Source organism: Ixodes scapularis, unplaced genomic scaffold, assembly GCF_016920785.2.
Source record: "Ixodes scapularis isolate PalLabHiFi unplaced genomic scaffold, ASM1692078v2 PGA_scaffold13__105_contigs__length_92229423, whole genome shotgun sequence".
Lineage (NCBI taxonomy): Eukaryota > Metazoa > Arthropoda > Arachnida > Ixodida > Ixodidae > Ixodes > Ixodes scapularis.
Window position 1 is genome coordinate 21,070,706 of NW_024609839.1, and position 16,217 is coordinate 21,086,922.

A 16,217-nucleotide genomic window follows, 5' to 3' on the forward strand; every position below is an offset into this window, starting at 1 on the left:
GGAAAGGAGGGGGAAGAGAGGAGGAGATGAAGAGGGTAGGGTTCGGAGGAAGAGGAAGGGGCATACCCTCCCGTCCTTACCTTCCCATAATCCCCTCAAGAGTTGGGCTCTAATTTCGCATAACAGAGATCTGTAAATGTCTTTCATTTTTTACCGGCACTATTCAGCAGGGTGGACAGATTGAAATGAAGCGTTTGATCAGGGTACTTAGTACGCGATGGGGGTATCATTCATGGCTGTTGATGTTTTCTCGTGTGTATGTCAATTAGAGGAGTCTACTTCACACTAGCCCTTAGTTATATACAAATATTACATCATTATTATAATTACTCGATACATTTCCCTTCCTTTCGCCACGAACGGGACTCTCCATCATCTGCGCCGATCTACAAGGGGTCCGCGAAACATCAATGATTGAGAACCATTGTTTTAGGGTATGCAAAATGGTGTGACGTTTTAGGTTAGCTACCTGAATGAAACGATCAATGCGGTGCTGGAGAGCTCGTTGGTACGTGGGCAAAGTTCGGAAATATACATTTACTGGACGGTTTTTATGTTAAAGGGTCCCTGAAAAGACTGTTTTTTCAACAGCCCCGTTGGGACACGCAGCTCAAAAAAAAACTAATTTTACGCGAAGAAAAAAATTTAAAGCAATATTAACGGCGCAAGATTTGTTTTAAATTGTGCGCGCAGTCATGACGTCACGGAATGGTGATACACTAGGTCTGTTCGATTCGCCTGAACTGGCTGAACTAGTTCAGCAGTGCAGGAACTGGTGCATTCGATTCAACCGGAAGTTGCCCGGCCGCTGCACTGGCGCGTTCGATTCATCCCAGTTCTGAACGAGTTCAGACCCAGTTCCTCAAAAATCTTGCACCGGCTCCAGAGTCACTTCAGCGTCAGTGCAGAAGCAGACGACAAGAGCAGACGGCGATGGCAGACGACACTCCTCGCCCGTCACTGCTCGCGGTGTCATTTTTCGCAGCTCTTGCTCAAATGTCTGCGATGTTTAACAATAACGTCGATACGGACGTTCCAGTTCCTCCCAATTATGATAATAACGTACCTGCGGTGGACGGGGAATCGAGATCATTAGGAATTTGATTATGTTATTCTAAAAGTGTTTTAGGCACCTGCTCGTGTATGTTTGGCTCCCTGTGGTAAGTGTTGAAATACTGGATGACGTAAATTGTTTGTTTTTGATGCTATGTGGGGATGCACAGTGTTGATATTCTTCCTTACCGACACGGGAAAGGTATTGCACTCTTGATAGTCCCCGCCTTCAGTTGCTTTTAGATGCGTAATGACGACTCCGATACATTGCAGAAATCTGGGATTTAGTACATTGGCCCTCGCATGCCTTATACGCCCACTAATGTGCCTGGGAAAAACGGCGCCGAGAATCGGCATTGGCTTGGTAGTTCCATGCAGTTCTTCCTTGAGAATCAGCATAAAAACGCTTTAGCTTGACGCCAAAGTTACGGTCGATAACTGTATTGGCCAAAACGCTATCGTCAGGCCTTCGTCTTCGAGGTGACCGGTATACCGATCGCGCGCTGCCGCCAGTGACTCCCGACGCAAAATCATCCCGATGCCGCGAACATATCGTAGAAATACGAGACTCGAGAGACTAGGAATGATTCTACTATTGCTAAATAAATGTCAAGGACACGAACGCTTGTGGAAATTAGAGGAACCGAACGGCCGTTAAAAATGCAGACAGAAACACATTTCGTGCAGAAAACGTTTTTAGTACACGCGAATAAAAAAATATTCACAGAAAAGGTTCCGTTATTATACTTTAAAACTAAGGAAACACGAATTGTCTCATCAACCCACGAACAAATAAATATAGCATACAACTTGGCGTTTAGAAACAAGAGCCAGCAGATGCAGACGGCACTCTGCGCTTCCGCTGGGAAAGCTCGGAAAGCCGATCACAGCGCCAGTCCTAGCGCGGCGGCTGCACTGGTTCTGCGCCGTCGCTGCACGACTCCTGCACTCGTCTGAACTCGGCCAGAACTAGTTTAGAACTTTCTGGCCTGATCGAACAGACCTACTGTCTCGACCTCAACGAGATGGTAATTCACTCTCTCCACGTCAACGTGATGGCCAAGCCGATCCACCTCTCCTCCACGCGCTTGAAATGCCAAGAGAGAAAACAAGTGGAAAGGAGGTGACTACCGACTAAATCGCGTGTCGCGCCATCAATATTGCGCTAAAATATTTTTTTTTCGTAAAAAATAATTTCTTGACACGCGTGTCCCACCCAAACTGTTAAAAAAAAGCCTTCTTTTCTTTTTTTAGGGCCTTTTTAAGGGATCTGAATATGAATTTTGGGGGGTGAGGAAATTAAGCAGGCGGAATGGCACGACCTGCCCTTTTTCGTAAAATATATAATTTAGTAAGATTTGTTTTTGATGTGGTGCCCCGAACAAGGTTACAGTAATTAAGATGGAAACAAATAAACGAATTATAAATTGTTCATTTAATTTGAATAGGAAAGGCAGCTTTAAGTTTTGTTAATAAGCCAACGCTCTCTGGCAGCTTTGTTATTAAAATGTCGATATGAGCATTCCAGCTCAAATCACGTCAAGAAAATACTTTAATTTGCTCTACTAACTCAATTTCCTCGTTGTTTATAAAAACACAAGGAAGGACATCTACCATTTCACTACGAAATCTAAACAACATAACTTCGGTTTTATTACTGTTTAATTTTAATTTATTTTAGTTGTCTAGACCGTAAATCGGTTGACCGATTCCTGTGTTGTAGAAAATGTTGTAACAACAGGGGTATGCATAAAAATACTTCTAGCATCCACATAAATATTTACCTTGATATCAATATTCCAAGCCACGGTAACAATATCATTAATATACAAAACCCACAAAGGGCCCAATATGCTGACCTCGAGAATTCCCCATTTTATGGCAAGCCTACCGGAATTATACTTAGAAAAAGATACGTCTTGATATCTATTTCGTAGCAATGATTTCAAAATTACTAGCGCATTCCCCAATTAAAAAAAGGCAGTTTAGCTAGCAAAATATCGTGATCTAAGGAATCAAAAGCATTTGAATAATCTAAAATACGCCTAGTGTTAGTTTTTGCTTGCTAAATGTCTTTAAGATAAATTATTTCTGATTAGACGACGCCATCTGAGTAGAACGGCGCCTACGAAAGCCAAATTGTGAGTTTGATATTAAAAAAATATATTTTTTCAAGATTCTCGAGGAATCTTCAGTGTTACACTTTTTCGAGTGATTTAGAAAAAGAAAGGAAGAATAAAACTCGGTCTAGTCTTGATTTGTTTACATATAGCATTACACCGGCCTTGTGAAGAACAGCGAACTTTTGATAGTTGCATCTTAAGCGGAAAACAGTCGGTTCCAAATGCGAGGTTATACATATTTGTTAAATATTGTGCAAGAACAATGACGTATTTGGTAAGCGCCACTTGCATGTTATCGACAACAATGCTTTTGCAATTCTTAGGACTCATGCCGGTTGTATATACTTCTACACCGTCATTCGGAAGTAAAAAAAGTTACATATACTTGTGATACTGGCATCAACTCTAGTGATTTAGTTATGCAGGACGATGATACACAGGACGATGCACCACCGTTTAGAAAAAATTTATTAAACGCATTGGCCCCGTTCACTTCTCTTAAATTAACATTATTTGAATTAATATCTTGAGGTACATTTTTAGGAGGCTTATGGTTCAGCACTGAACGTGTTATACGTGGTTAGAGTCAGCAAGCAACGTGAGGAAACCGTATAAGAATACAGGAGACAGGATAGCCGCTGAACTCACAACTCAATATTTCATCTAGAAGAGAAGAAGAAAGAAGATGGCATATAACCAACAGCCACGTGCTTATGACACGAGAACTCTAGGGCACGGGGCAACGTATTTTGCGCATCGAAGCGTTTGAAAAAACAAAACAAAACAAAAAGGTGATAAGTGGCAGTTGACCAGCATTCTCCCGGCTAATTGGGTTGATGCTCATGTCCAGTCAAGCCTTGCGCAGCTGGTCACGGTGGCGTCGATGAATGTCGCCGTTCTCCAGCTGCACTCTATACAAGACTGTGCCCATTATGGTAACCACAGCTGCTGCTTTCCATCGCGGGCCACGGGTGAAACTTCTCATGTAGACCGCATTGCTTAGTTGGAGCTTTTTCATCTTTGGGACTGGTCTCTCCGATTCTTTAATCGGATCCGGATGAAGCCTGTCTAGTGGCGAACGTAACTTCCGTCCCATCATGAGCTCAGCTGGTGTCTTGCCGATCCCTGAGGGGGAGGGGGGGAGGGGGCGGAGTGCAGCTTGAATAGAAATCGCGAAATTTTCCACTGAGTATCTCCTTGCGATTGCGTCTTGAATGTCCCCTTCACCTCCCTCAATATCTGCTCTGCCATGCCATTTCTCGCAGGTTAGTATGGAGCTGTGTACGCAACGCGGAGAGCATTCAGCCTGAGGAAGTATTGCATCTCCTGGATGAAAACTGCAGTTCCGTTATCAGACAAAATGACGTCCGTCAAACCATGTGTTGCAAGACACTTGCGCGGGCTTCTGACAACGGCAGTCGAAGTCGTCGATGGCATGATCTCCACTTCCGCCCAGTTGTAATATTCAGAAAGGATTACCAAGAAACTCTCGTTTTTGACTGGACCTGCGAAGTCGATGTGCAACCTGCTCCAGGGCTGCCCTGGTTTGATCCAAAAGTGTACTGGTGCCTTGGGGTAGCTCTGACGGTTGGTTTGGCGCTTGTCACAGTAGCGCACGAACTTTTTTGTCTCTTGGTTGAGTTTCGGCACCAGATAAGGCTAGGAGTCGTTGCCTCCATCACTCTCATCGCAGGATGATCTGCGTGCAAGAGCTGTAGGACCTGACCCCTTGGGGCTTTTGGGATCACCACAGGGTTACCCCTGACAAACTGTTTCAATGCAATGATACCTCTGTTTCTTTCTCTTCGAAAAAGCCGGCGCCTTCGCCTACCACGACAGGCCTGGTGCCTACGCACCGGGTGGGCTTGCCGACAGGTTAAATTCCCAATGAAGGTAAGCCCCAGGCGCCTGGGTTTGATCCCCTCAGGGCCGGCACATTGGGCGAAGCATGCAGCGGGGGCCGCGAAACCTCGAAAGGGGTCGGCTGCAGCTCGCTTACGGTGAAACCCGGCTATCTTACCCTCTGCAAGGTTTAACAGTGGCGGAAAGGCCATAGCGTCAGCCAAGAGGCGGCTGCAACGGGGGAATGCACCAGCGGAGCCGAAAGGCAGCTGCCGACGTGGGAGTGAACGGGGCAACGAAGGGCAGCAAGTACAGTCTGACGCCTGCTTCAGTTGCGGACAGCGTGGCCACTTCTGCAACGAGTGCAAATAACGTCATATCCGTGAGCAGAGCCAGGAAACCATCGATGCCAGCGACGCTGAACCGGTAGCTCTCACCGCCGAAGGCCACGGCCAGCCTTAAGACCTGTGAGTCGCAAGCATGGCTCCCTTCTGTCGGTCAATTCGGACTACGGACCAGGATATCGACCCACGCATGACAATTTGTTTTCTTGACGTGCCTTTTGTCGCACCGGCCGACACCGGAGCTGGAATTTCCTTATTGGAGACGTCGTTTTCGAGCTATGTAAAACAAAGAAAGTAATACTTAGTTCGTCGAGTAGGCCTTTGCAATTAGCATCAAAGTCACTGCTTGACGCAGCGTGCGCCATAAGGCTTCGAATTTTTTTTAACGTAAAGAAAAGTATCAGCGCTTTTCTTATCTGCCCGGATTGACCCTTTTTATTATCTTGGATCAAGGCTTTATCGCACGCGAAATATTTCGCTCAACTTTGCTTCTGGCGGCTACCGGTTGAGCAACCAGCCTGATGTAACCCCTTTTACACAAATGAAATTTAGGCATTTTACGTGCCAAACCAACGAGGGTCATCTGGCACGTCCCAGCAGAAGACCGACGATTAATTGTGACGGTATCTTTTGACGTGCAACCGAAAGCTGTTACACGGCGCCTTCTCGGCAATAAGCCTCCGTCAGTTTGCGGGCACCTCGGCCGGAATTCGAACCCGCCACCTATAGATCCATAGGACGGCGCTTTGCCTCAAAGCCACCGAGGCACCCTCTTTAAAAGGCGAGAGGACTGCATCACCGAGCCGTCCCTACAAGCCCACTTCTCAGCGTAACCTGCTGCTGCCCATCCTGCCGGCGTCCAAGACTCCCTGCAGGCGTGTCCATTTCTCAGCGTGCAGAAACGGCAGCTAGAGAGCATCTTGCGGCCGTACACACCGATTTTGACGAACGATTAGGGCGAGGCTGACATGCTGATGCGTCTCATAGAGACTGGTGACGCCAGGCCTTTGCGGTGAAACCCGAGACCAGTCAGCGTCCACAAACGAGCCCTCCTGGACGCCGCTCTACAGGAGATGCTGGACACCGGTGCGGGTTGAGAGTCCCAGAGTCCGCGGGCTTCCTCCGTAGTCTTGCCACCGAAAAAAGACGGCTCTGGACGCGTCTGCTTGGACTACCGCAAACTCAACGCGGTCGCGCTCGGAGAGTCATAAATTTCCCCTTTGATCGACTCGTTCATGTACGCGATTGGCGGCAGGAAAGTGTTCACCACTCTAGATTGCAGTCGAGGTTTTCTGACGATCGAGGTAGACCCCGCTGATGCCCCGAAGACCACATTTACCTGTCACAAAGAACTGTTATATCGCCTTCCTTTCGGTTTTTCGAACTTGCCCACTAGTTTTCAGCGCCTAATGGACATTGTTTTCGGTGACAGGAAGAACAGATTTACGATAGCTTACATGCATTACGTCGTTGTTTTTTCCCATTCTTTCGAGGAACACCTCTAACATCTTAAGATTGTCCTCGAGCAATTTCAACCGGCCGGCTTGGCAGATCACCCCATAGAGTTGTTATAATGTACGCTAGAGGTTCAACTGGCGCTAGTGTCTATGCGACTTCCGTGACGCAAATTGAAGCAGACAGCAACCAGTCTACTTTTGCGGTGCTCCTGTGCATTCCTATGGGACAACGCGCGTGCATTTTGTCTCTTCGCCGGAAAATAACATAGAACACTTAGGTTATTTCGGTCGTACCGAATAGTATGTGTCTTAATTAACATTGTAAAAGTGTAATTGCTTTAGTTTGCGCATTTTTCTTCATCGGTGAGCGATGTTTAACTTCGCTGCATTTCAGTCCCAAACGTGTGTTCCGCAGCAGGTGTGTAAAAACAAGCGACGATTCAAAGCAAAATTACGATCGAAACGAACATAGAGTGTGTTCAAGGCTCGCCAGCATTCCGGTGACGCTTGTATATTGATAATATGCCAGTCCTGTCACCACATGAAAATGATCCCATCGTGCATGAGCGGATAAAAACCTTCAACGTAGAGAATAAAGTCCGTGGGATATGAAAGGTGTCTCTTCGTATTGTTTTCTCTGCCAGGCAGCTTTTATCGCGCACTTGTTCTCAAAGATGTCTAGCGCGGGGGTGATATTTTGAACGTAGAACACGCAGCTTCGCTCAGGACAGAAAGAATAAAGCGGTACTCACTTATTTAAAATCGGAATAGATTACGTGGCCTTCAATTTATTTTGATCGCACATGCACTGCAAGTTACAGATCCGGTGTTGCTGCGTAGTTCTTGCCGCCGCTCTTGATTTTCCAGACGTCCTTCGTTCGTTTGGCATGTATATCCCCCATGCTGGAAATCGCCGACGCCGCGTTCGCGCTAACAGTGTCCGACAGTGCACATAAATACACGTACGAAGCCGTTTTAGCACCGTTTTTAGTGCGATGAATTCGAGAGAAAAACGCCGTAACTGACCAATTCTTTCGTCAGCCTGACTGAGAAATGTTCCAAACTACCTAGTACGTACGAATTATTTGCGATATTTGCTCTTATGATCAAGCGCAGGGAGAAAATGCACTCACTTTTTCTCATAGAAATGCATTACCGGAAGTCATTTTTCGACTGGTTGCTGTCTGCTTCAATTTGCGTCAGCACACTAGCGCCACTTGAACCTCTAGCGTACATTATAATAACTCTATGGATCACCCTACAAAAATGCATCTCGCTTTGTCAAAGATTAACATTATTAGTTTCGTAGTGGGCAACGGAGTTCTCTGTCCTAACGAGGATAAGCTGAGTGCGAAAGCCGAGCACCCGCAGCCACACAACGTCAAAAGCTTGCAAAACTGCTTAGGATTGACTGGGTTTTATCGCCGGTTTATCCCACACAGCGCTCAGATCGCTAATCCCTTGAATCTGCTTTGCGCAAATGAGCAACGTAGCGTTGGGGACAAGAACAACAAGACGCTTCCCATTGGCTCTCAAAGGCGATAAACGACGCCACTTTGTTACAGCTGCCGGATCGTGACCCACCGTTTGTTGCTCAAACAGACGCAAGCAACTCCGGACTAGGCAGTGATACCAAACTGAACAGAAAGCTCCAGAACTGAATCCTAAAGACGGGATCACACTGCTGGCAATGAGTTCAAGAAAAAAAACTTGGCAGGCGGCATTCAAACAACGGATATTGCGGTGAGTCGTGTTTGCAGACTGTATTTTGTATAGTGCATGAGCTGTGTGGCCCCGGCTTGAGGGACCACCATAAGGAAACAAAAGACCTCAAGACAAACATTTCCTCTCCCACACCTCTTAACTCTCGCTCAGCGAACGCTAGAGCCCTATTCTACACCGGAGTGACTTTGTTCGTCATCCCTAAACGAAACACAGAAGGCCACGTCACATACTCTCCTTGATCACTTCAATAAAAAAACATTCAAGGTCACCACCACTCAAAACCCAGGACACGCCACAATCAAGAGGTACCTATTACATAATGGGAACACCCATCATGTTCCCTGTGCTTCTTCGCAAAACCTGTATTTGTTGAAACAAATAAATGCGAACATTAAGCGTGCTGGCCAGTGTTTTGATGCAAAATTTTCTGCGAAAGTCGGGAAAGACTACTCGCTTCGAAGGTTAAGTACTCTTTTGAACCAATGTCTCAAAATATAAAAATATACTCCCGAGGATGACTTGCAATTATGAAGCGCTATATAAGTCGATTAGGAGATTAACTAATCGAATGAAAACTTGACTTTTGAACTGCTACATTGGCAAGGTTCCGAATTATTTCTACTTTTACATGATTTGAGTGGCAGCCACTGAATGATGAGGAGGTTTACTGCGTACTTTCCATATTCTCTACAAAGGCCGGCATTAGTTTCAAGTTGAAGACTCAGGTATCGTATGTAACCGTCCCTCGGCTTTTCTAAAGACAACTTTAACTCCGGAGCGCTTTAACCCACTTATTTCTGAAGAGATTCTCTAAAGACAGGTTGGTAGATCAAACCAAAACATCGTCAGCGTTCTTCGCACCTAAAAGAGTTTTGTTGAACTCAAAAAGCGTCGTTTCCAGGTCACCACTTTCTCGACAGCGGAGGAACTTCAAACGGGTGGATTACGCTTGTGGGCGAAGCTTCGGGACTGTTCTTGACTTGTCAGAGACTATAGGACGTCTGACCATCGACTGGTGTCGCCTTGTTTCGAAAGTCACGGACCTCACGGCAGCCTGCCCCGTTTCGATTTGTTCGTGCTTCGCGGTTTGATGAAAGCGGATGGGAGGAATCGGTCCCGTAGCGACAGGCAAATCCACGCGATCCCAGCCGCTTTTTGGTTGAAAACGAGCGTTTCGACTGGAAACGGATGTCCGCTTCCAGTGTGAACGGACCAAAAGTCTCGCACCACTTCTTTTTTTTTTCTTTTCCGGCAACTCCCAAGCGACAGCAGTAGAAAGTCCAGAGTCTGAACTGGGAGAGCGAGTCACCACATGCCTCCCCCGCTTCACGGGGGTCGCCATATTTGACGCCGAGGGAGACCGGTCCTCACTTGCATTTACATGCCAGATTATCCATCTTTTTCTAGCCTACAATATTTAAGTTTGAAATAAAATGTACTTCTAGACTATTAAAGTTTCTTAACACCCCGGTGGTGTGGAGCTTAACTTATGTGTGACGAACCATACACTACACTTCGTCTCACCCTACGATGGACTAAAGGCAAAAGCTTCGAACCACCAGATCCAATCACGAGCCACTTGGAAATCGCCTGGTATTTCGCTGCGATGAACGTTACTGAGCGACTCATCAATTTTACATTGCAAAGAAAGCCACGACATACAGGTTCTTCGCAATGTCGAAGCTATAGAAATGGTGCAGCGCATTTTGATTAGGAGCATTATTCGTCCACCCTTAATCAATGTTAAGCATGCCATAGTTTAGCGTGGAACGTGATTGGATCCGGCGGCCCGTAGGTTTGCCCTTTAGTCCATCGTAGGATGAGACGAAGTATAAAGGTGGAGATGGGTTTGAATGACACTTACCAGGATAAGCCACACCTGAAAACGCAAACAAGACAAACTCAGAAGTTGAGGCAGTAACGTGGTACATATCTCTCGAAAAAAAAAGTATAAATAATGTTTAGAGACATCGGTTACACAGTTTGAAAACATTTACCAACATGATTACACACCAATCTAAGGCAAAGGAGTTTATAAAAAGCACTGGGTGTTCAAGAAGAAATAAAAACCGCGTGTTTCACAAAAAAAAAAAATATATATATATATATATATATACATATATATACACATTGAAGGACGCTATGTCTGCACTCGCCACCCAAGTATAGTTTTAGCGACTGAGACCAGATGCCAACGTTTCAGGATTTGCCGTCATTTGATTCAAAATTTATACACGATTTTCGAACATTTCAATAAGAAAGTTCACCGACCAACGAGCCCTACTTATAGATAGAAATAAATGCTCTCTGCTGCCGAGAAGTATTTTTATTTTCTCACTGACAATGACACCGTTGTAAGGAATAATCTGGTTTTAGTTTGTATCTTCGACATTCATGGATAATGTGCTGGCGAGCGTTCAGTACTGAGATGCCTACAATAACCTTATTGTCCTATTCGTGCTCTAATTATTCTCTCGTAGTTATGATTGTGAAGAGTTAGACTGCTTATGAAAGCATAAACTGATTTCTAACGGTGCACTACCATCCCAAAATTTATTGCATCCCTCCGTTTGTGCATTTTTCGTTACATTTACCGGAAAAATCGATGTCACATGACGACGTCACGCGATCTGTTTCTGACTAAACTTAGCGGGAAAATTTATGCTACGTCAACTTAGTACTCGGTTTCCCTTTTATATTGATCGTGAACTTTTGTAGAAGTAAGGGTCTTTTACTGCCCGAAACGACCATATCATGCCGTCTAAACAAAATTAAACGATTTGTTTTCAAATCCTGCATTTTATGCATTATATGGCTTTGGAGATAAGCGCCGATGTCAATGCTTGCATTTACTATTTAAAGCACTTTTTTTTATATCGTATTGTTTTCTAAATGTCCACGGGAAGCTTCAATAACGATATACAATCAAAAAATTTCCCGCGTACTCAAAGCCAAAAACGAAGTATCGGATCTCGGTATGTGAACGCGAAAGGAGACAAGGGACACACAAAAACACGTCAGATCCGGACAGCGTTCAACTCGCAAAGAGTTTATTCTCTCTTGCAGCGTGCATAGTCCGCGTGATCTTGACAGCGTCCTTGCCGCCTCAAGGTTTTTCTCATCCCTGTTGCCCCTTTCCCCGGACCGAAGCTCCCTATCTCATGCTCGAAAAAACCCTTCACCTTTTCTGCTCAAATAAAGCGATTTTTTACTCATATTGTTGTCGCTTCTCTGTATGAGGAAGGCCTCGCCCACTTCCCGTCCCAACCAGTGAGGGTGCTTTTTGATTGCTGCCGCTTCGTTAAAGATGGGCTTGCATCCCTCGCAGCTATTCACATGCACTTTTGGGTGTGGTTCTGTTACTGAAAGCCAATATGTGTTATTTTAATCTTATATTAGACAACGCCCTGCCTGCCCAATGTAAGTCTTGCAGCAAGGCAGTGGAATCCTATATACTGCCTTCTCTTCGCAGTCGCCAAATTTTTCTTTGTGTTTCTTTTGGCATTTCTTTTCTAGGCTATCTTCTTCATTAAATTTTTGTATGATTTTTGAAAGTTTTTTCTTACACGTGAAGAGTGCGTTGTAATCATCAGAGAACAGTGTTTTGATGTGGTGAAAGAACCTGTGAGGGCACAGAAGGGTAAGAAATCTCCTTGGGTGTTTCTGTTTCCTTTTCACTTTTCTTGTCTGCTAATAGCCGAGAGGCCACCATTTTTCCCAGGTATGCGGGGTACCCTGCGCTCCTTAGTCGCAGAGCTTGGTTCTTTCGGCTGTCCTCCCCATGATGAGGACATGACTTTATCAGTGATGATGACCATGATTGACTTAATTATTCCTTGTTTAAATGTCTTTGACTGCGAACTTTTAAACGGAAGTAAAGGTTCATTTGTTCTCTGCTCGTAGATCCAGCATGTCTTAGTTTTTTTGTTTTTTGTTTTTTGCTTTTTAACTTTAGAACTAGGAACTGTAGTACTTCGTTTTCTTTGTCGTCAGTGAAGTGTAATCTCAGCGACTGCATCTGAAAATATGAAGTTGCGTTTTTTTTTTTTTTCTGAATTTCATTTGTGTGCATTATGAGGTAAGCATCTACGAAGCGAAAAATATGTGTCTCATTGAAACGCACAAAAGGGCACGCATTTTTGGAGACCAGATTATTGGGGTTCTTTGAATCATCATAGAAAATATTTATAAAAACACAACTACCAACCCACACGAAAGCAGGTGATGTCGGGGAACCTCAAGGGCCTGCAGGTTTTCTCAACTCCTCCAACCGGCATCTGTCACCCCAAACTGTAACAGTCCTCAACGAAGGACCGAAGTTCAACCCAGCCGTGGGACGGTCTCGTATCCGTGTAGTGGCGACTATTCATCGAGCGTCAATCATGGAGCCAGGGACCGAGAGGGACCAATTCGTGACCTCAGCGGTGCGCTTAAGTATTCAAGGAGTGATCTATGATGAAAAACAAAAAAAGTCAGAAGCAACCTCAACGCTATTCGTGAGCTAAAGTCCTTTGAACTGCGCTTACTTCAATCAAACAAGGAAGGAGACTTAGTAGTGTTGAGTGATGGAATGCATAATAAAGAATCCTTAAGAGCGGTCAAGAAAAGCTTTCCTGAAAAACGATCGAACCCTTCCTGAGAGCTTAAGGAGAAGGTGTGCGAAGTACTGAAAAAGAACGAATTGGAGACTCTTTGTGCATCTATCAAAAAGAAAAGGAAGTTCTCCGGGGGGGGGGGGGGGGGGGGGGGTGTTTTTCTGCGCAATGTTTTGTACATCGGCAACTATCAGTAGTTTATTTTACGGAGTACATTTTACAGCATATATATATCGCCATGTGTGCGTCGCTGTGTGTCAATGTCGATCACCGTGCGAGCGTGTACCATGTGTTCATCGCCGACACCACGGTGCACACGCCGGCAAGCACAAATCTGAAATCTTTAATAGCGAATCAGTCGGAGTCGCTACTAAACGGACTTTTTGAACAGCTCTGGATGAAGTAGGCGCCCTCTATAGGAACTTCCGGTTGTTTTGTTTATTTTTTTTCTGGTGGGATATCGTCGCAAGATGGCAGGCTGCTATGAAAGCAGACCAAGCGGACGTAAAAGTGATCGATGCCGCGTTACCTTCTCGCCAGAACTGGAGATTGAAGCTAACGGAAGCACGCTAGGATTCCATTACCAATGAATTTAGTCAATAAAGGCAACGTGGCGTTATTTTGTTTACATGCCACTACTACAAGCTCGTTACATGGCACGTGAACAGCGTCTCGGTATGCTCGGTAAGGATCATGGCCGGTGGGGGTGGGGAAGGGGGAGCCCCGATGCCCCCCCCCCCCCCCCCTCCGTAGTCTGGGCCTATGGGCAACAGTGTGAGTCACGAATCCCTTAATTTCAGCAGAAAGGAGGATTGGTTTCTGGAGAAGGAGATAGAAAGCCTCGGTTGGGGGAGAGAGCAATGGGCGTGACCTTGAGCCGGCAGGAGCGCTCTCAAGATCACGCGGGCTCTGCACGCCGCAAAAGATAATAAACCTCCTGCGAATTGAACACTGTTCGTGTCTGGCGTATTTTTGTGTGTCCCACTCGTCTCCTTTTTCGTACGCCTACCAAGATGTTTAACCAACTCACTCTCCTAATTCTATCGAAGTATCGGATAATGGTATCGAATCACAAACGCAATCTACTCAAACGCACTACCCCTAATAACACACAAGTGCATTTTATAGGCTTGGTATTTCGACGTCGAAAATTTACTCTAGATTACCCTTCACGACACAAAATACGTGAATAAAAAACAAAAATATACAAACTTACAACTTGACACAATGGACACTAGTAGAAGAACGATGGCCAGATTTCCCATGACTGTGACTGAAAAAAAAATAATGTACATAGTTCTACCTTCTATGAACACTGCAAATAATCGTAATAATGAAGCGTCTGACCTAAAAAAAAAATAAGTACATAATATGTTATCGCATCGGTAAGTCACGTAGGGATTTTTTTTTTAATCACGAGATTACGAGTAATGTACTCACGGACTATTTATGCTTAAAGCTGCATCTCCAGCAAATTTCACGATATCACAAACTGTGTACTTTGATCTTTTTCGCTGATAAATCACCAGCGCGTTAGACCCAGGATGTCTTTAGAAACGTGGGTGAAATAGTTCCTCCAAAAACTACGCATAGCGCGAAAAAAGGTTGAAGCAGTAGTGGGTCGTGACAAATGCTCCATTAAATAATATGATTAGCGTTAAGTATAATTGGGTAATTAACACATTTTAGTACTTCACTATTTTATTATTTACTTTATCTGCACGGTTTCATGATGAACAACAACGCGAAAAATAAGAAAACAGAGAAGACAACACACAAGACAAGGCGCTGACTATTAACTTCGTTACTGTTAGGAACTGTGACCAGACGACGATGGCGACGGTCGTTCTTCTGGCGCCGAGAGCACGAGCAGCGCCGATCTGAATTCCGACATCATGAAATAAACACGTTCGTTCTTTTGGCTTCACAGTAGCAGTGTTACATATCACCATAACGGCGATTCGGTTAGCACTTTGCTCCATTTGCGACGACCGCGGATGACCACGCAGGAAACGGTCCCCTGATCGGCGGGCCACCACCGGTAACCTGCTTAGGCATGGCTTACAGCGTTCCTCCCTTGGACGATGTCGCAGACAAGTGTGAATCGTATCTTATTAGAGTCGAAGCTGACTTCGAAAGAAATCGAATCACGTCTGCAGCTCAGAGGCGAGATCTTCTAGTCTCGGCAGAAGGAACGAACGCTCTCAGCGTCTTATCCGCGACTTGCTTATCTGCAAACGTGTCTGAGCTAACCTATGACGCGACTGTCAAGCACAAGGATAGTTACTTCACACCTAAGCCAACTGAGATAGCAGAGAGTTTTCATTTCTAAAATCGTTGACAATGAGGTAATGAGAGAGTTCACGATTTCCTGGTGATTTTACGTCACATCGCGAACAATGTCAATTTCGGGTTGCTGCCCGACCGCATGTTGCGTGACCGCATTGTTTGTCGGCTGCACAACGAGAAGCTGCAACACACTTTATTGCCACGCCGGGACCTGACGTTGGATTCGCAGTGGGTATCGCTGTTGGAAGAGAGGTGGCCACGAAAGACGCCACTCGAATGGTGAAGGCAGAGGGAGGACTAGAGATTATGACAGCCGAAAGGGAGCCGAGGTTCTCAAACCCAAGCTTCAAGCAAGGTTCACGGGAAGATGAGAATATCAAATTTCTAAAACCGTTGTGATAGAGCCTGACACCTACCCAGTGACAACGGGTTTTGGAAAAAGACATGTTTTGGCTGTGGCAAGGTTGGACATGTTGCGCAGCGCAGTACTTCACGCAAGACAACATCGGCTGCAGAGGGCAACGTCTTTTTTGGAAGTCTAATGACGTCGGCGGTATTGATATCATTTTTCCGCGACCACATCAACAAGGCACGATCAACCTGATTGCGCAAGTTCAGCGGCAGTTCCCGTGGTGCAGTGTTGAACTGCTCATGGGAACTGGACAAAGGCTTCCCGGTCTGCACCATTCCGAAAAGAGTATGCTAAGAGAAAAACGCAAACTGGCGTCGTTTGCAACACACCGCATTAAGCTTGTCATGCCAAGTTGGCAACATTCCCGTCAACGCGAA

The 16,217-nt window shown here is 45.4% G+C and overlaps 1 protein-coding gene across 1 annotated transcript in view; it reads right to left on the reverse strand.

Annotated features, from left to right (window-relative positions):
* Positions 1-14,404, reverse strand: part of LOC115314026 — a 47,243-nt gene extending 32,839 nt beyond the window's left edge. Inside the window, exons 1-2 of the mRNA XM_040214839.1 lie at positions 14,338-14,404; positions 12,807-12,821 (exon numbers count right to left, since the gene is read on the reverse strand). Coding sequence (XP_040070773.1) covers positions 12,807-12,821; positions 14,338-14,404 — 82 coding nt within the window. The remainder of the gene's footprint in view (positions 1-12,806; positions 12,822-14,337) is intronic.
* Between the last annotated feature and the right edge of the window lie 1,813 nt (positions 14,405-16,217).